Source organism: Rhamphochromis longiceps, linkage group LG12 (assembly GCF_057381845.1).
Source record: "Rhamphochromis longiceps isolate RC_006_pf linkage group LG12, R_longiceps_female_GT1.1, whole genome shotgun sequence".
Taxonomy (NCBI): domain Eukaryota; kingdom Metazoa; phylum Chordata; class Actinopteri; order Cichliformes; family Cichlidae; genus Rhamphochromis; species Rhamphochromis longiceps.
Window position 1 is genome coordinate 14,649,514 of NC_140568.1, and position 26,095 is coordinate 14,675,608.

General features: G+C 39.1%; 1 protein-coding gene across 1 annotated transcript in view; it reads right to left on the bottom strand.

The window, feature by feature from the left end:
* The window catches only part of zmat4a (zinc finger, matrin-type 4a), a 156,159-nt gene that overhangs the window by 77,918 nt on the left and 52,146 nt on the right, over positions 1-26,095 (bottom strand). The window contains exon 3 of the mRNA XM_085424881.1: positions 24,551-24,640. Coding sequence (XP_085281007.1) covers positions 24,551-24,640 — 90 coding nt within the window. The remainder of the gene's footprint in view (positions 1-24,550; positions 24,641-26,095) is intronic.

Below are 26,095 nucleotides of genomic sequence, written 5' to 3' on the forward strand. Positions count from 1 at the left end.
GTTTTTTACATTTGTCAATAACTGCACCTTTCACTTCAACTATTCAACAGTATTGGAATACATTATTGAATTTAGTTTTTGAAAAAATAAATAAATGTAAGGTATGTTCAGACGAGGCTTTCTATGCAAATATTGTATGTACACTGGATTGTGTATTTAATTTCACAACTCTTTATTCTTTTCATGGGAAGAATTCTAACTTTAACTTTGTGTACTCAAACGTTTCCAGTTAAAAGTTATAATGAGTTGCTAGGTTCATTCAGAAATTTAAATATGAGCACGACACTGGACAGGTAAAGAGTGACTGAACCAACTCAAAATCAGAAATCTGAAGATTATTTTTCAGCCTGTAATCAAGCTACTCTTTATTTTGTCTTTGCTTGTTAAAACTCCTGAAAGTACATTTCCGTCGCATTTCAAGTGGACAATGTGAGATGTTTAGTTAAATATTTAAAAATGATGCTGGGTCATTCCATGAAAAGTTAGTGAGTCCATCTGACCTCGTCAAACTTTCCTGATTTTATTTATACAACTTTAGTACATTTAAGGTTGTGTAAAATTTTACTGTCATACTATGATTTCTGAGTTTATGGCCCCTCAATTGCACAGAGTTGGGTTGAAATCTGTCACTATTCATTGTGTGTGTTTTATTTATTTCTTCTTAATAGCAATTTTGCCCCAATTTAGCCCCTCATGGCCTAAATTCAATAGCTAGCCACATGACATGTTCAGGGCAATCTGAAAATCTGTAGCGAAGTAAGTTTTCCTATCCAGTCAGAGTATTATAGTCTAGAGCCAAAATCTTTTTTTTAATTGACTGAAATAAAGTTTCTAATATTATTTTATTATTACCTTAATGTAGCACAAGATTTAGTTTACCTGTTCTTCTAGGAGCTACTTTTGCTTTCTTACTTTGAGTACATTTCACAGCTATTTTTTTTTTCACTTTTACTTGAGCAAAGAAGTTTAATAAACTTTCCCTGCAGTATTTTCTAACAGTAGTATACGTACTACTTCAGTACAGAACATCTGTACGATTGCCACCCCTGCCCGAATGCTCCAAACAAAAACAAAATATTTTATTCACAATAGAACACAGAAAACACATCCAGTGTTTACACTGACAAAATGTAAATTTTTTACAAAAATATTAACTCATTGGATTTGATGGCAGCAGAATGCCTAAAAAAAATTGGGACAGGGCCGTGTTTACAACTGTGTAGCATCCTGTGTTCTTTTAATAGTACATAAATATTTGGGAACTGATGAGGCCAGCTGCTCAACTTTTCGGAAATGAATGTCATCCCATTCTTGTTATAAGACATCACAGGGCTGATAACCATTCACATTGGCAGTACTTTAGAACTACCAATTAAGCTAAACCAACAACTTGATTGTTTTGGGGAGGAACATGGAAACGCCACACAGAAAGGTCCAGACAGATGGTGGATTGAACCCAGGACCTTCTTGCTGGGAGCTATCAGAACTAATCACTGTGCTGTCCAAAATTCAAGCACAGTGTTTACCAGATTAGTAATCTCTGCTCATCTTTACTTTTTTTCTTTTTTTTTTTGCCTGTCCCATTTGGTTCTTTAGCCGTCTGAATTGTTGTCTGAAGACCAACAAGGATACCCAATGGATTTATTTTGCCAAATGGATCATCGTGGCATTGCCGTATTGGTCCATTTGATCGACCTTTGTTTTTATTATTTATTTTATTTTATTTTCAGTTGTTACAGACGGGACAGACATAAGTGAGGGATAGGAAAGGGAGAAAGAAAGAGGAAGGAAAAGAAAAACAGAAGGGGAGAGGGACAGTGAGAAAGGGGAAAAAAATAAATAAATAAAATAAAATCTCCTGGATCACCTGTTGAGAGAGAAAGAATAGAAAACAAGCAAAAAAAAAAAATGCAAAGCAACATACTAAACACAACACCATCGCATTAATCTAGCTAAGTGTAAACAGCAGTAAATACTAAATATTCAATGTTGTTGTGCAGCACCAGGACCGACAGCGCACAATGTGCTTTGAAGTAGCAGCCAAGAAAGGTGTAATTTAAGTCTACGAACAGTGAACACCCGTGTGCACACCTGTGTGGATCAGCGCGCTTGTATTCAAATGGTTTCCCCATGTAATGGTCTGCAAGAGGATGTAGAGAGCCATAGCCCCGTCCCCCAGGGCATGAAGCAGGCATGGAGGAGATCCAGGCCCCAGACATCCAGAGGCCCCAGAGTGCGAGAGCCCAAGGAGGACCACCGGAGGGGCATCCGTGCCACCCTCATGGGAAGGGCTGAGGATCATCTTTACTTCTGAGAAACTTTATAAGATGCTCTTTTTACACTGACCCACCACCAGCCTAATTAGATCTGGGCTGCTTTCTTCATAGCACCACTTAATATCCAGCGTTTTGTTGCCCCATTCCAACTTTTGCTCTGCTGTCACCAAATTCAAAATTATATATTTTTTTCATGATTTGACTTGTTTTCTGTTTTGTTTTCTGTTGGACATCGCCTCCAAGTCTAATAGTCAACAATCTTTCATTGACATTTACAACTCCTCTTTCAAAAAATTCGGACTTGGACTCACATGTTTGCAAATTGTAAAGTCACTGCTCTGGTCTACTTCACAAAGCGAAACAGCCAAGCCACTGACCAACCGAAATCCCACAAAGTAGACACTGAGCATAAATTACAGATATATGCTATGGAAATGCACAGCTACAAAGCAACACTGTCTGAGTTACTCACCAAGGATGACATACGACTCATAATTATACTCCAGTGTTCCAAAATGTTTGATCAGTTTGGAAGCATTTGCATACAATCTGTTGAGTCTGCAACATTACATTAACATACATGTGATATTTTGAATTTGACAATCTTTATCAGAAAAAAAACATCCACTGGTTTCCACACCATTAGATACCCAGAAATATCAGTTGAAGGTCATAACTTTTCAACAACACTCACCACCCACATTAACATTAAGCTTGTGCCAACATGACTGTACAAATTGATTCACACAACACTCACATTAATAAGGCTAGTAATGAAGCTAATTAATTGCTTAATGATGAAAACAGATATGCAACAGCAGCTTCTGCACAGACTGTTAAAATCATCTCATGCCCTCATTTTAAAAGAGTTGAGTTCCACATCATCGTGCCCTGTTTTCTTTTTTGTTGTTTTTATGATGAAAGAGAGGTGTGTGGCTCAGACACAAAAGCTTCGCCTGAGAGGAAACTAATGTCATTGAGTGGGAGGTTCTGAATTGCAGTAGACAAACATACAGCGATCTAAATAAGCTGAGGGCAGAACATTAAAACAGCTCAGGAGAAGAAGGTGCCACCGGTTAATTTGGGTTTGTGATTGTGCCATATTTGAAATGGCTGATGCATTAAACACAAACGGATGTGCTGAATAGGGTAGGAAGAATAACAAGAAAGCACGCCTTATACCTAAACGGATCTTTAATGTTAAAGATGTAAGTTTGTCTTCTACTGGGTATAGGCACTTAAGAAATGTGATATGCTGATTATGCAAAAAAAAAAAAAAAAAAGGAAAAAAATGGTGTAAAAAGTACTGAAAAAAAGTTTTTTTATGACCCTCAAATCAGGAAAAGCAGAATCCAATGCATCTGTCAAGTTAAGCCAATCTCATGCACAATCCCATTTATGCTGAGCCACCTAAAGACATTTCACCACCATACTCTTATCCAAAAATTACACAACATTGAGGTTACAGAAAGGGCAAGTATCGAAGACTTGTGACCCTTGGAGTCTTATGGTTAAAGACTAATATCGATTCCAGACTGCATGACTGCTCGTACACATTCACAAGTGATCAAGCAAAGATATCTAAGTGGAAGTGAGTACAGAGTGTAAAAATATAATTGAAAGCACATTTTGAATTTAATAAATCATGCTCTTTGGGGTTTTTTTAAACTCTCTTAAATGCTTTGATCGAACACCCCACCTTCTTAACCCCTCTTTGGCCCTGGGACCATTTTTGGTCCCAGGGCCAAAGAGGGGTTAACAGTGGGATGGTCTTTTAATGTATCTGACAAATTGCAAATAAAGCCACTGAGTAAACACCTGAATCTGTATTTCCCTTTAACTCTAGATAGAGTTTTAGCTTCCTATATCTTCTAATTTTGGTTTTAGAGCTCAATAATTCCACTGCCATCGATACTATTCTCTGTACACTGCTATTTTTAGAGGAAAACCTACTGTATGCCACTTAAACACTACCTCACTAACAGTGGCTCACTGAGTCATGAGATTGTTTTACTCTCTAAATTTACAGGGCGATAGAGGAAAGTCCAGTCAAAATAAGCCTGGCTGAAAGAAAGCAATTGCAGCTTTTTAGAGAACTGCTCGGCCAAATCATATCCTATGAAACACTGCACCTGGTGGAGAATAAACACTGCCACAAATAGTTTGTGGCCTCGGCATACTCAAAGTGCCACTTTGTCTTTATAAGGACAAGTTGTGATGTCATAATGTTGCTGCACAAAGCATAGCGTACAGCCAGTTGTGGGAAGGTGTAGAATCATTTGGAAAAGGAATGTTGTATCTACTGCAGGTGCATACGATCTAAGCAAAGCTGACTTTATTGTCATTATTGTCACAGCCACAAATGATGTCACAACTGCATCAGAAATTGATGTGCGTGGTCGAACAGACTAAGAAAAGACTTACCAACAGTGAATTGTGTTGCTTTTTAGGCACGATACATAAGTGCACAAAGTAGAAACTTTGTATAGAAGTTTTACATTTTGAAGTTAATCTGTAAATACATACAATTTTTGAAAGGGATTTCTAAAACATTTGCAAGTAGAAACATCTGAAACATCAGAAATTATGTTAAAAAAAGTCTAAACTGGGCTGCATTTCTGATTTGACATGTAGTCATTGGGACAATTAGATTTCTAAACCAGGTCTAAGGTATTGTTACTGTAGATAAACCTCTACAATATGAGACACAAAACACAGCAACCATTCCCTGTCTGCAAGCATTTAGAGAGAGTGGGGAGGACGAACTCCCTACTGCCAGCAGCTGGGGGGTGAGGAGAAAGAGAAGAGAGAAAAAATGAGCACAGAGACACAAAAAATAAACAAACAGATTTCAGGAGAGAGCAGACAGAAGTTACTGACATGCTGTAATGGCACATAAAAACATCAAGAGAGAAATAAGAGAGTGGAGAAGAAATTCTCAATACATCATCAGAAGTTCCTCGTAAATAACCCCATGTTGGAGTTCTTGCTGTCGCTGTGTGTCCGCAGACTTTCCACTGGCTGTTTGTTCTGTATAAATCACTGCTCTCATTTGTGTGTCTGTATGTGTAAAAACCACAACCAGTACAGTCTACATGCTCACAATATTTGACTTTTTTCAATGAATGAGTCAATGCGACTGCTTTTGATGTTCCTCTTGTAATGGTCTGTTATTCATAAGGTCATGTGTTCACCTGTCAGTACTGAATGTCGGTTGTATTTGTTTACTTCTTATATTATATGTGTTTTATGTGTTGTCATTTCTGTTGCCTCCTTGGCCAGGGTTGCATTTTTTTTCTCAATGAGACCTTCAACTAGATAAATGAAGGATATATTAAAAAGGCCAATCTCAGACCTTCTGGTCAGGTAGGACCTGCTTTTCTATCGATTTTTTTGAATGCATCAGTGGCTTCATACCTAACCTCTGAGTACATGAACATGGGCTTCTGTTTTTACTGAAATACTATTTGTGGCGAGCTCTAATGTAGCACAGATCACAACTGCGCGTGTGTGAGAGGATAAGACAAAAACACAGCTCTTCCTCCCACAGTGTGTGATAACACAGAAACACTGCTGCACTCTGAGTCATTCTGACACACACACACACACACACACTCAGCACACTCAGCACACACATGTACATTGGCACACACAACACACAGAACCTTCCCTCAGCTACCAAGGTAGCAGCAGCAGAGCCACTACTGCACTTAATACACAGTATTTTATAGACATAATGAGCAAATATATTCAAGAAGAAGCAAAAATGCACCACCGGATGGGATGCCTTTTCCAGACTGGAAAGATCTATAATTTCATGGTTAATTAAAACTGGATAAACGAGAAGCTAATTGCAGGGAAATGTAATTAATTAAGCAGTAGGTAGGTGTATGTTGCAGGCTCCCAATCACAGTGGAGACCTGGCTGAGAAACTGTTGTTTCAGGTATGAAGTAGTAATGGTGATGTGACATAAACTTGGGGAATGTGGATAAGGTCAACGACATAGTTTAAAATATCTCCTTTTTTTGTATTTCTTTTCTTAAAAAATATAATAAAATTAGCCACCTGAAGCCTGACGAATGCCATATTTCAGCAGCCATGTAGAGTGAAAATCTTTCTGTGCGTGTGTGTGTGTGTGTGTAAAATCTTAACTCAACAGTGAGAAATAATTGGAGTTCTGCATTGGCAGAATAGAGGGCTGTGCTGCACTCCTCTGAATATGTAACTGATGGGGCCAGGAGGAGAGATAGAGGGAGGAAGGGATGGGGCTGCCTCATTCCTATTCATGTAAGGCATAATAAAATAATCTTTTTGATTTGCAAGCAGTAAATCCTCTCTCCGCTGTCAGTGCTGTGCTGCACATTTTCATCTTGGTTTAGGGGAAGCACTGCCCCTGTCTTGTCTTGGAGCACTGGACTTGTGTTGTTTACTACTGTCGCTATATCACAAATGCCAAGGCTGCAACACGCTCAGCCTCACAGAGACTCTGTCTCAGATGCATGGAGTCAACAAGCTGCACCAATCCTTGAGGCGATAGCCTTGAGCTCTGGGAAACCTGGACTGGATTGGCGTGATTCTGGTGCGGATAAACACCGTATAATGCCTGAGCTAAATCTGGAGGTCAGGGAACACTCACTGTTCATGTGCATCTCCCCTAAGGCGCGCACAGAAGAAATAGGGCAGCCAAGTACAAGGGTATCCCAGCTAAAAAAAAAAAAAGGATTAAAAAAAGGAATTGCTCCCAACATAGCTGTGGACAATGCAGTCTATTGCTGCCAAGCGGAGCATACAGGGGAGCACTAAGCTGGGCTGACACAGTAGTCTCTGCTGCACATGATAAAATGACCTTCACATTAAACAGCAGGCAGGGCCAGCAGGAGCTGAGAATAAACCCTGACTGGTCTTCACTGGACGATGCATCACGAGGCAGCAACGAGAATTCGAGTTTTGGGGCCTCACTTTTTACTGCAAGAGCATATTGTGCACGTCGGCACGAAGCAGTTATTCTTACTCATTGGAGGTTTTTTGTGTGAACAAGATCAACATCTCTAAATATAGAATTGAATTTGTGAGCATCATTTGCACTGATAATTATCACAAACGAGGCTGCGGATGGGTCTTAAATTAACCAGTCTATTCTGCATATAGTAGCGTTTTTCTTAATTTAGTTATGCAAAATTATGATTAATGATTAAAAGTGCCTTCAAAAATGTCCCCAATCCACTAACAGTACACATGAGAAGATAACATGAAAAAAGTCTGGTTTGCTCTCTTTAAATTTTACTCACATATTATGATTTTGCAAAGCCTCTGGATCTTACTAGGTCACTGTTTGCTAAACTACAACTAGATTCCTTTTGAGGTTATTTCCCTTCCAGTGGAGAACAGCAGAACAGAAACAGCAGGATCATTTGGCCACTGCTTTCTTTGTGTGTGCAATGGTGTGTTAGAAACAAAACTGCCAAAAAGAAAAAGAACAGACAGCTCCTTTAGAATGTGTACCTATTGTTTTTGACAATAACCTCGTATTTGAACCTCCCATGAAAAAACATGCTATAAAATGAAACATGTTTGATTTGGTCGAAATCAGAAACAAACTGGCTCCCAAGCTGTGTTTTTTTTAAAAAAGAAATTTATGAGAAACACATGCAGAATGGCACTTTTATACACAATCCCTTACAAAAACAGGCTTATACATAAACTTAAACTTAAACAACTTGACGATATGATTATTAAAAAACACGAATGAGTGCCAGTCCCTGTGTAGCAGCTGTTATGTTGCTATTTTGTCACAGGCTGAAGACCGAAAGCCGCGGCAGGAGTCAAGATCTGCAGTTAGCGTATCTGAGAGTAACAAAGTTACTCACACACACGCACACGCACACACACACACACACGCACACACACACACACACACACACACACACACAGGAGGATTCAGTCCAGATATATTGCTAGTTCACATACAATTAAAATAAACACACAAATAATCAATGAGTAAACAAAATATACAAAATATGGTTAGTAGGGTTTTTAAAAAAAAAATACTGATACATGATATTAATCAATCCTCAAATTACTACTGAATTATGACACTCCAACAACATCGATCCCAACTCTGCCGTCTTTGTCTCCTCCAGCTGACTCTATTAAGAAGTTATCATAAATCATAAAACCTAATTTTAACATTAGCCATTTAACACATTAGTCACCTGTTATCATCAATGTATCATTAATGGCAAGAGGACTGTAGCTAGAGAACAGAGTAATAATTGAGCTGTGACATTACAGACCAATGAAGAACCGGGAGGGTTTCTGGTTGGGCCGAACAGCGGGGGAACCGTGGCTGAACTGAGCAGAGAGCCCCGAGTGTGGAGACCCAATCTGAGCAAATATAGACTGACATCCGGACCAGAGCAGCTGAATCAGACGAGCAGAACTGAGGAGGTAAAGAGCTGGAGAGTAAGGTGGAGCAGTGTGAACGCTGGATGAGAGCGAGACGGCAGGCAGATGTGGAAAGGATGATAAACTTTAACGTTTCAACTTGTATGATCATTTATTAAAATCTGCTTCTCATTTAGTTGTAGAGTTTGTGATTTTGTGAGTTTAAGTGTGATTATTATTCAAAGTTATTTTGTAACTTTTCAATAATGCTATATTTTCTACATTAATTCAATCACATAAAATGTGAATTATATATAACTTAAATTCTTAAATCTAAAATCTTCATGAAACCTAACTTATAATAGGGAAAAATAGTTTCAAATAAACAGCTTTTTCAAGCAGTGACTTCTTTGGCATTACTTCTGTTGTTGCAGGATGGAGTAAAGATCTTCTCTATATCAAAAATGAGTTTTAAGTATTTTCCTGTGTGTCGGTATAAAGTTTTAAACTCTAGTATCGTAGTCGTACGAGACCATCAAAACACACGCACACCCATAATTACTAGCATACACAATTAAACATGGGCAGTCAGATGGTGAGCATTAGTTTGACAGAGCACAAATAAAAAAAAGTAAAATCCCTCAATAAATCTGCTGAGGGTCAGCAAGACTGCTCATGGAGCTACACTTTTAGACTAGTTGCCGCAAGAAACTTTTTCCCCCTCTGCTGATTTCAGACCCCCCCCCCCACACACACACACACACACACACACACCACACACACACACACACTCGTATAGGGTGCAAGATCGTCTCAGTTCATACAGCAAGTCAGAAAAATATGCAAGAGGAGGAAAGTCTCTGACATTAGTGAGTAAACTTAGTACTTTTTTTTAACCAACTAAAACACATCAGCATTGATCTATTACATCAACCGTGAATTACCCAGGAATAAGACCACATCATGACACATCATGACCAACACCAGAGCAGCTACACTTAAATCAGAACTATGCAGACAGTAAAAAACATCAGCAAAAAAGCAACCAACACTGAATTATCTCCACGTTTTACAGCAGGTTTGTGTGTTGCTTTTCTCTCAACTGTCATTGGTATAATATGGACATATGGACTCAGGACCAATTTGAAATCCAGAGGAAAAGCCCATCCAGTAAACCCTGTGAATCTGACTTTCTTGCTGCAAGGCAACAGTGGACTGCACCTCTGTGACAGCAAAAACAGCATCTAAGGATAACTGTCATTTGCCTAGCTGACATCTCTTTTATGTAGCCATGCCAGGTGGTGACTGTTAATGGAGAAGGTCACATATAGACAGAGAAGGGTTAAGTAGTTAAATCGGTAGAAGCACACGAGTGTATGTGTTTTAAATTCTTGAGCTCTTCATTCCTTCAAAGGTCAGCACTGGAAGAGTAGTTTAATGTTGGTCAATAGCACAAACTCAGGTATTAAAGTCTGTTAAACTCAAAGTGAAAACATTATTAAACTATCACATAATTCATTCAAATAATTAGATTTTATAGCAAAGCAAGTGTTGCTTGCAGTTTCCTAACTAATCTATACACCTTTTCTATACAGGTTAGTCCCATTGAGACTCAATGTCTCATTTACAAGAGATCCAGGTGTACTGTACTGGATGCAGATTTAACTGCATTCAAAACTTTGACAAAGGGAAAACTGTTAGGACATGACGAATGCATCACAGCATATCAGAAATGAGCAGCAGCTTTCCAATTCACAGTCTCCACATTCTAGTTAAACAGAAAGAAGCCTCAGTCCTGAATCCTGTAGCTTTTTGTGGCTCAGCTCTCTCAGACTAGATAACTGGGAGCTATAACGCTCTTCTAATGGCTACCCGAAGCTGGCTCCAGAAGTGTTGATCCCCAAAGCCTGTCAAGAAAAAAACGAGCAACTCCAGCCACGAAAATAACTGATCTGGAAAGGGACTGAGGGAAGAGTTAGAAAAAATCTTATCAACTGCAGCTCAACTCGTGGAATGCAAGTTTCCAGTCTCATATTAGGCACGGAAGTTAACATTATGGATCATCACTTTACATCCTAATTCAGACAAGGTTTTGTATGACACACACAAAAAAAAAACAACTCTAGAGATTTAATATAACAATCTGAATGGTCTTCCATAAAGCTTATTGATTGACACGTTTGACAAGCTCCATCATCTGCAGCCTTCACCGTCTCTTCACAAGGTTAAATGATTCGCTCCTTATCCTTGCCCAAGCTTTTCACAGTGTAATGTAATTGTGAACAGCAGGTTCACACTGTGAAGGACCCAGCAGAGGGACTTGGAGGATATTCTGATTAGTTACACAAGCTCTGCTGTGATGATTGCATGGCTAATGCTTTAAATGAAGTGACTTATTTACCCAGAAAGCGTCCACTGTTAAGTCTGTCATATCACTGATGAGGTCCAGACAAATTCTAAACAGATTAAGCAGGTCTTAATTGTAATAAGCCTGATCTGCACGCTGCTGTATCCACCATCACACAGACTTTGTGCGTTCTCACACATACCTCTTTCCAGAAAGTCTTAGAAAAGTTCAGGCTGCACCGCATGTGTGAAAACTGTGTAAATCTGTTTCTGCTATCTCTGTTCTCTTTAACGTTCTTTGGAATCCTTCAGCAGAACTCCTCACAGGCCACCGAAGCAGCTTGTTGTGCTCAAAGTCCAGTAAAGTCAAAACACTTAAAAAAGTTTTCCTTTTGCTGTACGCACAATTGTGCAGCTTGCCAAGAGCGGCCAATAAGTGTTGGAATTTGGAACAGTACTTTCAGGAGACTTTACTGTTCCACAACTTGTGTGGCCAATTATCTGAGCTAATTTAAAAAGGGTTGAACCGTCTCCAGTTTGAAACCTACTTTTCAGGTATTCTTCCCTTCCTGCTTTCTTAGAAAAGAGCTTTGCACAGGGGTCTGGTGCAGAGATGTTATGCGGTTCTAGTCAACACTGTCAGCTCTCTTACACCTTCCTGTGGAACAGAAACGCTTCCCCCCCCCCCCCCCCCTTTTGTTTTTTTTTTTACAACCATTGTTTTCCGTCTTTTTGGAGGTTCAGATAGTTCACTGCTCTCACCTCTTGGTTCTAGCCTTCATTCTGCTGGGCTCTGCTTTCTGCACGGTGAGGGGTTTTTGCTAAATCCCTCCCCGTCACTGGGCATAATGGACCACCCCCCTTACAGAGCAGAAATTCACACTCATCCCTTTTCCAAAGAAGCACTGAGGATGTTTAAAATGTGGAAGCAGTTTAGGGAGAGAAATGGAGGAGTCTAGTCTCGGTTCCACACTGAGGGGAGCTGCAAATACATTTAGGCAGGTGAAAAGGCATCATCCTCTACTCATTTCATTCTTCAAACAGCAGAAGATTGACATATCACTTTTCAGGCTTGATAGATTCCTAACACTGAGGTGCCCTTTTGTTTACTCAGCTTTGTGTTCCATAGCCTGTGTGCATTTATCCTTTTGTGCTAAGCAGTAAAGTGATATCTAACTGCTCTTTCTGAAGTGTTTCCAAGTACAGGTATGATTTAGAATACTGTTTCCAGACAGAAGAGGTTAAAAGTGCTGCATCATTGTTCCATAAAATTAGAGAAAAAATACTGTGTGTCCAAATGTTATTCATCTACAAAAACATAAGAAAAGGCACAAATGACAGCTGCACAGCTTCCACTGTAAACCAAGACGTGAATCTGGCATCTGCAACTGAATCTTGATTTTCTTCATAACTGTATGAAGCTTTGTGTTTCCACATCACAGTAGTAATAAAATAAAAGCACAGTGGTGACTCAGAATCAGAAGCAAAACAAAACATGAGGTCACCATCATCTTTATTACTAACATTGTGGATTGGAGTGACTCAATTTAGAGAAAACTAACTGCAGCAGAAAAAAATAGTCTTAAAATATAAACAAGCTTGATTTGAAGCTCATGGAAGGGGAAGATCAATGAAGGAGCTTCTGATAACTTGCCATGCAACTGTACAGGAAGTCCAGCATGCTTGATGACGTTTCCTATCTTCCACTGTGATGGGTTACCTCTTTAGCTGCCATCAGGAACCACCAACTCACCATCTTGCAAAGTTATTATTGACAGATTTACAGAGTTGGTGAGACAACTGACGATTTCTGCACAAGCTGCCAGATTAGCAGCAACACTGAGAGGCATCCTGAAATGTTCTCTAATTCGGATCATAGTTCTTTTTAACATTTCTCTTTTCAGCTTTTTTTTTTTATATTATGAGAGAATGTTTTCAAATTATGATATCTGCTCCTCTTATTCATAATAGCATAACTTTACATTAAGTAGTGACTGACATTTAGGAGCAACCTGGTATTTATTTCAAATACTTGGAAGCAAACATTACAGACAATAAATAATATATTCTGTGCAAGTGGTGCTCCACCTGCTGTTTAGCTAAGGTGAATATGTACTAATCAAAATATGCAAATAAGAACATTATGCTCTTGTATTATTGGCATGTGAAGCAGATTTCTAATGCACGGTCTGAAATACTTTAATTATTCTTATGCTTTTCTCATGTTATGCTGTGCGTTCTAATACATTTTACATTTCAGCTGCTCATTAACACAAATAAGTTCTTGGCTCTTGACTAGAATGTAACTTTTATTATTTTTACAATTCTGTTTCTGCATTGATACCTACTTATTTTAATAAACTACATGCTGTACATATGCCATCTTATTTTTTTTAAGCTGCAACAAATTAGCAGAATGGAGTTCTGCTATTGTCCATGTGATCCCACTATGAACTTAAACCTCCAGAGGCCTTTTTTTCTGTCCCTGGTGCTTCCTCGCCATGCAGCTGATGTAGTGTATGTATACACTATTAGAAATGTGTGCAAGAGTGCAATCTGCTGCACATTGCCCAAGGAGAGGTCAAGGCAATGAAGCATAAGACTGCAGTCACTTCTTGTTCAGTCAAGGCAACGCTGGACACCTGTGCCATCTCCAGTGTGACTGCTCCATCTACCCACCAGGATATGGTGGGAATGCTTGAGGCCTGATTTAATGGAAACTGGCAGTTGAATAAACTGGCAGGCTTACACCAGAACCGTCCAACCAATTGCAAAACTCTGCGCACATGAATGTGTATAATGAATATTGGCTGTGTTTGACAAAGTAAAGTGGTGGAAATTTTATGGAACGGAATGGTTGTAAGTGTGCCTGTCAGTCCACCAGGCTGTGAAACACATTTTTATATCCATGGGTACATACTTTGTTCAAGGTACAGCCATTTTTAGTCTACAGTAGTTTAATTATTACAGTGCATTATTTATGCAGAATTGGTCCCTTTCCTGATTTCTTATTTTTTCCACATTCTCCACTCTTATGTTTCTGATCATAAAAATAAATGTTATTATTAGACAAAGATAAGACAATTATATACAAAATGCAGTTTTTAAATTAAGCTTTTGTATATTAAGGGAAACAAGCTATACAAATCAACCTGGCCCTGTATGAAAACGTTATCCCTCCCCCTTGTTAAATCATGAATTAACCATATTGAAAGCTGAAAGCTGAGTTTCACACCCAGGCCTGATTACTGCCAGACCCGATGAATCAAGAAATCATTTTCATAGACCCTGTCTGGCAACATGAAGTAGGTTAAAATATCTCAAAACGCAACACATCATGCCATAATCTACAGAAACTTAAGGGTTGTTTAGAAACAAAATCATTGACATATATCATCCTAGAAAGGGTTCCAGAACTTTGGGATGCCAGTAAACCACGGTGAGAACCATTAGCCACACTGGATGAAAACTTTGCACACTGGTGAACCTTCGAGGAGTGGCCAGTATTTTGTGCTTACTGCTGTTTAGCTATTTTTAGTTAGTTAGCACAAAGCTTGCTAAAAACCAACAAGCCAGGGTCATAAAATTTAAGTTAGCGCGCTAAAATTAGCATTTAGCTGACATCATAGTGCTGTTAGCATTGTAGGCACACAAAAATGCTAACAACCAGAAAAATAGAGAAAACAGTTTTTCACATCAGAGCAGAATTAAAAGTTTTTTTGTTTGTTTTGTTTTCCGTCAGCCTTCTGTGAGAATGAGAATTAGCTACATTTTTTCCAGTACAACATATATAGAGAGTGGGTTTGTTTATTGCATTATTTCTTCTCTTGATCACTGTGTATTGCTTCAAAATGTGGAACTGGATAAAAACAGTATTGCCTATGCATTAGTGGTACAGCATAAACATTAGTGGCTTTATTTTAACAGCCTTTAATAGGCATAAATGAAACCTACCCTGGTGTTAAGAAGTGGCACCATGAGGCATGGCAAACACATCAACACAACAATATGTAGCCATCCCTGAGGTATTGTGGAAAAATGTTTTCTCCTGTGTAGTTGTTATATGATGACTATGTTCATATTGATATGGGAAGAACATAGTGAATTTGTCCTATTATCGGGTGTCAAGAGCAAAGCTTTTATATAACATCCTGAGAAATAGTGGCACCTCATGCTGCATTTCTGCGAGAGTGGTTTCATCCAACATCAAGATGCTTACATGTTACTAGCAGTGGAACCACATTTATTCCTTAAATTAAATTTAAATAGATGGATGAGTGACTGGCACAGTAATGCAGTAGTGGTGGTGCTTCACAGAAAGGAGGCTGCGGGTTTGAATCCACCAGCTGGCTGGGGCATTTCTGTATGAAGTCAGTACTGTATGTTCTGTATTTCTGTGCTTTTGTGAACTCTCTGGCTACTTCCTTCCATATTCCAAAGACAAGCTTGTGATGTTTATTGGTGATTCAAAACTGGTCTTAACTGGATAAGTGGTTTTAAAAAACAGATGTATGGATGGATAGAAGTTCAAATATTGACATAATGGCTAGAGAGTTCAGGGTCAGCATTTCATTTCATCACTGCTCCAAGCTGGTCAAGAAGGCTCACCAGCCCCTCTTCTTCTTGAGGACTCTGAGGAAGAACCACCTGTCCTCAGACATCCTGGTGAACTTCTATCGTTGCACCATCGAGAGCATCTTGACCAACTGTATAACAGTCTGGTACGGGAACTGCTCTGCCTCGGACCGGAAGGCGTTGCAGAGGGTCGTGAAAACTGCCCAGCGCATCGCCGGAGCACCACTTCCTGCCATAAAAGACATCTACAGGAAGCGGTGTCTGAAAAGGGCTGGGAAAATCATCAAAGACCCCAGTCACCCATCACATGGACTCTTCACCCTCCTGCCCTCTGGGAGGCGCTACAGGAGCCACCGGACTAAGACCACCAGGTACCGGAACAGCTTATTCCCCACAGCCGTCAGACTCCTGAACTCTGCCTCCTGACATCTGACCCTCGTTAACACATGGACTGAACATACACACACCCACAATGGACAACCGTACCCTCAAACACACAATAATAACATGGACTGAACCACCACTCACAACCACTAACACTTTATATAGCCTCTCTAGGAATTATATCTCACTTATCTTAACTGCACTACTGTATAGCTCTGTGTAAATAATCATTCTGTACATTCGATAATTTTTAATCCTACAACTGTTTACAACTTGCATAGTTCCCATTTCTGTATAACTGTATATCTCAGATTCTGTAAAGTTATTTATTTCATATTCTGTATAGTTTTTCATATTTATATCCTGTTCATAGCCTGTTCATAGCTTGTACTCACTACAGCCTGTACATACTTATAGTTATAGAATATTCACAACATACCTCATACCGTGTACATTATAACATAATAGACCCATTTCTGTAATATACTTACATATCTATATTATTGCTAATATATATTGTAATATATCTATATCACTAAAGCACTTCTGGATGGATGCAAACTGCATTTCATTGCCCTGTACCTGTGCATGTGCAATGACAATAAAGTTGAATTCTATTCTATTCATTAACCCGCAGAATCATGACCACCTAAGAAAGGAAAGCAAAGACAACATCTGTTTTCTGGTACTCGACTACTGGATTTGACCACTGCGGTAAATACTAACTGTAGCAAAACCTATTTCTAAACTTAGCTGTAAAACTGTCTTCACTTTTAAAAGTGAACAGATATTCACAGGTCAACCAGATGTCTGCCTCTCCTTAAGCACTGTTCTGCTGGAGGTTCTCTTCTTGAAACAGAATTAATAGACACAGTGCTATGATGTGGAAAAAACGATAAATTAAGCATTTTTCCAGTTATTGATAAAAAAGATGAATTTGATTACCATTAAAAAGTCATGTAAAATAATGATGCGAATGTGAAAATCAGCAGTCAACAAATGTCTAGCTTGCAGTAAAATAGTCTATCAAATGTACATTTTATATATTAATTTATACCGCTCAACCTTCTGTACTTGTACAACACAGGCATTTCCAATCCTGTTATCGACTGAAAGCCTTGCTGGCTCAAGGAAAATATTTTTGCGATATCAAAGCATTATCAGAGCTGAATGTGCAGATCTCATAGGGCTATCTGAATCCTAATTTTTCTTCATACTGTTCTGTTTAAATGTCAGAACAGAAGGCTGACTAACCAGCCAACACAGAAATGAAAATGCAGTAGAGTCAAACTATGGGTGCTGAACTCACGTCTGCCTGATAAAACTGTAGCATCAATAACTGCTTTGCAGTTTCACAGGTTTTCAACGTTTCTTTTAATAAACAATTTAATCTTATTTATGAGAGTCTGTCTGGCTTTAACAGAGTAAAACGTCAGTGATCGCAAAACTAATCTGACTGGTACAAAAAATCTGAACAAATGAAGCCACAATCCCAAACATGCCATTTTACAATCTCCATCCACAAAGCAAGCATTGACTGACACCCCCTCCTCCTTTACATGAGAGCAGGTTATCACCGGGACTAGCATGACCAGGAGCGTGTACAGTTGTCAGATGCCATCAGCTCAACCGGGTCCAGACATCGGGTCACGCCAGGCCGTACGCACTCCCACAGTCTCTGGAGGCTGTGCTGGCGAGTGTATTTTTAGATAGTGCCACCTTATAAGCACAGCCTGGTCGCATCACATCTGTGTAGTTTAAGTGGAGCCTTTCCCATCAAGGCAATGTGCCCTTTTACCAAGGGCCTAAGGTCAGACTACAGACCAAACACAGATTTACTGTGACATTTAAAAAAGCAAAGATGAAGCAATGTGTGAAGCTAGTCCTGGTTTGGTCATAGATTTTTTCAACCAGCTTAAAAAGAAATACACAAAAAAGTTGGTGTAGATTTGCTTGAAAAATGTAAAATAATTTTGGCGATGCTGTGTAACTACAGCAAACCGTGAAGAGACTACTCTTATGAGACATTTTCAGATAGCTTTTAATGGACCAATGAAAGTTCTAATGCTAGCTGAAAGGTCCAGGAGTGAATCACCCTTTGGGAGATCAACACCACTGAAAGTTAGCAAATGTGCCTTGCTTTAAGAGAATAAAAACAACAACAGAATAAAGTAACGCACATGCAAAACTGTAAATTTGCATTTTACAATGCAGTCAGTGTTCCATAACAACAAAAAACACAAATCAATGTAACAGCCTTAAAGCCTGTAGTTCTAACCTAAGATGACAGGTAGAGTGTTCAAATTGTCCAGTGGCTCCATTTTTAAAAAAGTTTAAATTTTAAATGAATAAACAGGTGACTGTAGAGCTTAATCTTTCCTTCTCCCTGTCCAGCCCAGTGTGTACCCCAAAATGTATGTCAAGTGTCAGGAATTAAATCTAGTGAATTATTTATTTTGTATTTTGTATGTACAAAAAGAGGAGTACATTTTATGGATCAGACCATCTATTTTGGTTGTTTGGTTGACTTGTTTTATTAAACCTCAGATTCTGCCCTAATTTATCTGCACCACAAGTCTTTAAAATCATGCAACTGCCATGCACACATACTAAAAGAAAAAATCGTTTTAATCTTAGGCTTCAGACATCCGAAATACTGCCACTGAAGATATTGAATAAATTTCAAGGAACTGTAAAGATAGATGGCACATGCCTATAGACAGGCTTGTGTCTTGAACCTTTTGAGGATACACTAAAATAAAATATGTTATAGTTATACACTATCTTTCTAATCACTGTAATAATAACAGTGTAATTTTCAAATTTGGTTTGCTCAGATGACTGGTAAAGAATACAGGTATTTAAAGTATCAGTCAGTAGTCTCTACTTTTACATCAAGGGATACCCAGAACCAAATACATATTGCATACATACATACATACATATTGAGAACACGATGATCAAAAGACCAATATGCTCCAAAAGGGAAGCAAAACCCTTTGTGACTGAAATTATTTCTGTAGAAACAAGTTTAACAAAGAATATTTCAGATCTATTTTAGAAAGTCATTTGACTACAAAGCCCTCTTCTCTCATGTGATTTCAAAATTTAATGAATGTGGTGCAAACATTGGTCCAAACATACAGTATTAGTGATGAGACAAGAGGGTGCAGAAAGTAAACTATCAAAGCAAGGCTGAGAATTTGCTGCAGAAATGAGTGAACCCTTCACTCCCCATCATCCCCATCGCTCTCTAACAGTAAAACAGGAGCTCTCCCTCCTGGAGCAGACATTAACCCGGAGGTTGATTTAATTTGAATCGCAGGAAGGCTCAGAGGAGTTGTTCTGTCAGGTCCAAATGGGTCCCTTGGCTCTCATTCTAGACTAATGAAAGGATTCTGCATCAAACCACATGAACTAGAGATCCTTCTGTCCCCTCTACAGAGGTCCATGTGCCTATTAGTTGATCCGTAAAATGCCGATGGGGAGGGAGCCTGTCTCTATAGACAGGTTTGATGGTGCTTTCCCTGTGGATGGCATCTCGTTACAAGCAATAAAATCACTGTCAGCAGTGGGTGCCACCTGGAATGTAATCTACTGTACTATGAATTCAAATTTGATTGATGCCTAATCATTTTTGTTTTTACTGTACAACTGTAGTAACAAAAAATAAATGTGAAATGTTACTTTTCTATTTGGAACCGAGCAACACACACAAGCACAGTGAAGCATCTTCAGAACTTTGAATTTAATCAAAGGTAGGCAGAAACTTTTCTGTTCCTCTGCAGGCATCAATGAAGCCCCTAAAAACTCAACTCTGTTCACCCAGTTTACAAATATATATATATATAATATTTTTTTTCTCTTCTCAATCAAAAGAATGTCTTCAGGGCGATATGACCAAAAATACTTATCACGATATACATTTGAAATTTTGCGATAACGATATAATGATATAATTGACACTAAACAAAATACTTTACAACTCTACAACTTTATTAGTGCAAAAAAAAAACCATCAATGTATTTTTCCCTTAAACAAGCAGCTGTTTTTTATGTGCATTAAAGTTATATAAAAATTTTACGGTGCAAATGCAAATTCCTTGCTGACAGTTTAACCAAAAGGCATTTCCAGTGGAAATTGGCCAATATATCCTCAGCATAACCATGTACAATATCCACAAAACTTAAAAAGAGGTTATACACACGCAATACGGTAATATTATGTTGAAGCACAGTACGTATCACTCCACAAGACTCGTGCCTACAATACCCGTAATGCTCCGACAATCCATCAAGCGGTGCGGCTTCGTAGCTTAGCAAAGTCGTACTAAAATATTTGACAGATTTTCGAATGCCGTGTACGACATAAAATCGTTTCGAAGTCAGTAAACACAACCAGAATTCAGTGTGCTGTATTTTCCAAAAAACACGGTAATAACGACGGCCCGCTAGCATGCTCTACCAAAAACAGTGCTTTGTTGTGTATCTGACGGACGAAAGCTAAACCAGTTCCACACCACTGAAGTTGCAGCATTTTCATCCGTTTCATTCAACGATCCGCTTTCGCCCTTCTCATTGCCGCCATGCTTTTTCTGCCATGTGCGTATGAAAACAAAGGCACTGCGCATGCGCATTTTACCCATATTCTATCGCGATATTTCATTTTCTTATCGTTCATTTTATATGGCCTGCCTGCATTTGTATAGCGCTTTTCTAGTCCTTAAGGACCCCAAAGCGCTTTACACTACATTCAGTCATTCACCCATTCACACACTGGCGATAGCAAGCTACATATATGGACATATCTGTGTATATGAAGACTGAACAAAGCCTCATCTCTCCTTTACTTGTCTTCATCCTGACTCTTACTCTTCCATACCACACCAGCACCAGACCTCACCTACTATAAGTTGCATCACATGTGTGATCACACATACCACTAGTGATGGGAATTCCGGCTCTTTTTAGAGAACTGGCTCTTTCGGCTTGGCTCCCAACCGGCTCTTCAGGTTGTTTTGTTGCTTTAATTAATTTATTATTAACAACAATATAAAATTATGCACAAAAGGAATTACTTTAAAAAAAATGTGGTTTTATTTATATATATAAATATATGCGGTGGCCCCTAGAGACAAATCACGTACAAACTCCAAAGCACATTTCTAGCGTTAACTGAACTTCCAAAACAGAGCTACCTACATCACTTAAATTACACAATTGAAAGCATATGTGTATTGTTTGTGTATTTATACACAAGCACTCATATATATTCAAATAATTTAAAAAAATGTTAATTTACCTGTTACTACCACATACCAAATCTGGTTGTTGGTACTTCCTGGCCTATGTAGCCACTAGGTAACAAAAGCTCAACACTGCGCCTAGCATCCTGGAGCACTTCTGTTGTGTTTTGTACGTGTTTTGGAGTTTGTATGTGCTTTGTCTCTAGGGGCCACCGTAAATATACTTTTATTTATTCACTCCACATAAAATGTAATAAATAAATCATATAATAAAAAAAACACCTGTTTACATTTCACCTTTTAACTATTTAAATTTTCAGCTTTTTCCTTTTAAACAAATTTAAAGTGAAACAACACAAAACACTGCAAACCACAACACAATTAAATATAAATTAAAATATGAAAATAAAAGGAAGATTCTCTGTCATATGGGCCTGCATGAATTAACTTTCTGAATCCTTTATCATCCGCAACTGAAAATAGTTGTGGATGATTACTATACCTTTCTAATGTGACATTGTTGTTCCTGGCTCTCTTTCTCTCTATTTCCCTCTCGCTCTGTTCCTGTGCTACTGCGAGTGTAACTACCGCCCCTCCCCCCTCTTCCCAGAGCAAGCACAAGGCTCGCGTGCGAGTGAAGCGGAAAAAAATGCGAGAGAGAAGCTGAGAGAAAGAAAAAAAAAAACACCCACGGCTGGCGTCGTTCACTTCAAAGAGTCGGCTCTAAGAGCTGTTTCGTTTGCGACCGACACATCACTACATACCACAAACTTCCCTCATATGAAGCAGCCTACAATGTCAGCTCAGCAGAAAAACTTGTCAAGCTCCTCTGATTTGAACTCCCCCTCCATGTTAATGCTACAGAATGGAAGGATGTTGTAGTAATACAACAAGGTCCATGTAGAAGCCATCTTCTGGCTGTGGGTGGTGACAAAGCCATTGCAATACAGACACAAACTCTGACAGCTACACACAAAATTCTAACAGCTTTGATATTTGGACTGCAGGTCCATAAATGCTTCTCTGGATCCAGGGGGTTTACTTCAAGAAATGACTCTGATATTGGTTTGAGCTCTAAGAGAGGACATCAGCTGACTCCAGTTTAGGCATGGTGTTGCCTGACTCTGGGCCACTTTGAGGCTGAGGAACTGGGCAGCGATGAGAACAATGACACAGGCAGCTGAGGAACACAATGGTACGAGGAAGTCTAGCAGGATAAAAAAAAAAGTCAAAGTTGGACTACAATACTTCTCCACAACATGGAAAGCCTTGCTTTCTTGTTGGGTGTCATCTTGAAAGCCAGTCAGGTTCCCAAGAAAAGAGAAAACTGTCAGAGTTGGAACTGGACAAGAAGCCAGTTGACTCAGGCAGCAAACAGGGTGACTATCAGGTTCCACCTGATTCATACTCTTTATATTTAGCGTGGTTGCCCATTATCCCATTAGTCTGACTTCCAGCCCATATCAGCTGATGGCTCAGTTGATAACTTTAAGCAGAGTCATGTCTGTTGTTATTGGTAGTCTGTTCTGTTCTGATGACGCTTTTATCTACCGTTTTCAATACGTCCATTTAAAAATGAAGAGAACCTAAAACAATCATACCGCATATGAAAGTAAGAGTTTCCTTTTGTCTATAGTAGTCATGACTGAACTATGCTAATGGGTAACACACATTTCTGCTTGTCAGAGTGTACAATGTTCTTATCACATCATCACATAAAAATCACATAAAAAGTTATACTGTGATGGAAGGGAGGGGGGGAGAAAACTACACTAAAGGTATAAGAGGTAATGGTGTCTGCAAGTACGGAAAGGAAAGGAAACAGGAAAGAGAAGAAAATCTATTATAAACAAAACTCTGAATATAGTGACATTTGTTGGAGGGAAAGAAGGAACAAATGATAAAGCAAAAGATCAAAGAGGAAAATACATATTAAACAAAGATAAATAAGAAACAAGAAACAGAGATAATGAGAAAAGAGAAAAGAGAAAGAGAGAGGGAAAATGAAAAGTGGACCAGAAAATGAAGCCCAAAACGAGTGCAGAGGAAATGAAGAGAGGAAAGAAAATGATCTGAGAATTAAATAAAAGAAAACAGATGACAGGAAAAGTAAAGGCAAAAAAAGAGGGGAATAAAAGTTTTGGGTAAAGAATGAAAAGAACAGAGGAGAAAAAAACTTATAAAGCAAGAAGAGAAAATATCTAATGTAAAAATAGCAACACAGGAAGGGAAAGAAAGAAGGTTAAAAAGGAAGCAAGGAAGGAGTATGAAATAAGAAATGCATCAAAACCAAAAACAGTAATAAGTAAGTGAGAAACACAAAGGAAAGAAATCAGTGGAAGAGAAACAAAAAAGTAGAAAAACATAGACTAGGACCAAAAAGGAGATAGGGTCAAGAAATTCAAGTAGAAGAGGAATGAATAAAAAAAACATAGGAAAGTAAAATAAGAGAAAACAAAGGAAACAGGAAAGGAATGCTTGGAAGGTAGAGGAAAGGAACTTATCCAAAACTAGAGAACACAGAGAATGGAGGCGTGTGACATCTTCCCAACCCGTGTAGATGGATACAAGAGGAGAAAGAACAAGAGCAGCAGGATTAGATGACAAGCTGAGGCAGCAAGCGAATGCAATAGCATCCCTTGACATGTCCTTATCTGGTTCAGAAACCCAGATTTCTTTACTGATAGCTGGCAAACCCTCAGTAATCAAAGCACAGACCTCTCCCTGTCTCTTCATCAAAGTCTGTCCACTTCTACATTCAAGTCTTTCACCACCACACTCCAACTGTAAACTTGACTTGGATTGGAAATGCACCTTTCACCATGACGCTTACATCAAATATCAGCACCCACCATGAAATTTCCACACTGTGATGCTTATCTGTGTGCTGGCAGAGCTGCAAAGAGGATGTTAGAAGCGTGTTTTCACCCTTCCTCAGTGCAGAAAAAGAGGAACAAAAGTCACACATAATTGTGTCTGTCAGACACATCGCATGCTTCAAATTTACATGACAGTAATGGCTGTGAGGGCCGGACACCAAACAATGCGCCTTTGTGTTTGATGCAAGGTTGACGTCCTCTGGCATCGCCAGCAGTGCCATCACAATCGCATTGTTCATTGGTCTAAAAATGTGGCAACGCTGTTTATCAGTCACCTATTCTGAAGCACAAGGGGCCAGCGAGTCTCACGGCTGTTGTTGTGAAAAATCCATTAAAGGTTTCCATATGAGACCAGCAGGGGTGGACTGGGGCTGAGGTGTGTGTGTGTGTGTTTCTCGGTGATTACCAAGGCTGTGGGCAAACACACAGCAGGATGAAGAGAATTCACACAGGACTCACATTGTCTGATCTGAGCTTCTTGGCAGGGCAACCTCCATCCACAGGATGTAGCATGTAATACAGTCGCACTTTGTTGGCATGTTTCCGACTCTGCAAGAGAAAAAAGAGGAAATGACTCAAATCTAAAATGTAAATAGGCATATACATCAAATATATTCTTGTCAAATAAATACATGCATATAAATTCAACAGTAAACAACAAGACAAAATACATGTATTTGGTTGAGTTTAAAAACATCACCCAAATGTGTGGATCAGAATAAAAAGAAGGCTAAATCCCATTGTCCCAGGCTTTGTCCCAGACAGTCACACAGTGGTTGGAGACCATTACACGAACAAATTATTGCAATCTTTTGCAACAAACTTGTGATCTTGTTGTCTACAAAGACTTGCAATCAATTGCTGTCGTCAGGCCTCAATACATAGGTGTGTCAAGATCGCAATAAAATGAGAATACAATGGAGTCAACTTGCTATCAGCTTATCATTGAACAAATTGACAATTACATGCAATCTATGACAGCACAGCGATTAACTATGATAAATCCCTGAAAATCACAAATCTGCAGTTGTCTGCTTACAGAGAAATTTACATTAACAACTTATATTCAGAGTCCAGTCAGAAATTCGTACATTTGAAACAGAAATTCAGAAACGTCTACATAAATGTTCAAGTAGTTGCAGCAAGATGGTAATTTGAGTGCAAAATAACACAGAGGCTTAGTAAATGTCCTATTAATTGCAAATATTTCAAGGCTACAAACCGTTGATAACACTGCAGAAACAAGAAAAAGACATTTTCACAATGAAATGGCAATACGAAAGGGGTAAGGATGAAACCATAGAGATTTCTCCGCTTCAGGCAACTACTACTACTGCCTGTCACCCCTCCCAGGGTATGGGCCGCCAAAGGTAGAGTTTTCTGTCCTGGGCCATTCTTTCTAGATGGTTCCAGGTGTAAGCCCATCATTTTTGATTTTGCCACGAAGTCTTGTCGCCAGGTGTTTCTTGGGTAGCCCCGCTTTTGCTTTTTTGCCTTGGGGTTCCACCTGAGAACCTGCCTGGTGATGTTGGTTGGCGGTTTGCGCAAAGTGTACCCTACCTAGCACCATCTTCTCTTCCTCATTTCTTCCCCTACTGGGAGTTGACAGGTTCTTTCCCCTAGTTTGATGTTACTGATTGTATCTGGCCTTCGAATGTGAAGAAACTTTCTGAGCAGCCCGTTCTCACTCCCGAGGTGTAACATGTCGACGTTTTGTCACATCCCGCGGCGTTCCTGAGGAACGCAAAAGGAGACCTTCGGCGTTCTTATGGTACGCAGCGGGTTATGGTTGGAATCCAGTGCAATGACGTTCCTGCTGTAATAGACGTTCCAGCCCTGTATTCCAGCCCTAAACCTAACCTTATCCCTAGCCCTGACCATAACCTTATTCCTGATCTTAACCAGGACTATAATGATGTTAAATAGCGTGTTTCTAAGCGATTTGAAGAAAAAGAGCGAACATGTGTAGATGGAGTCCAGACGGTTCTCATATTTCCTCTTTTT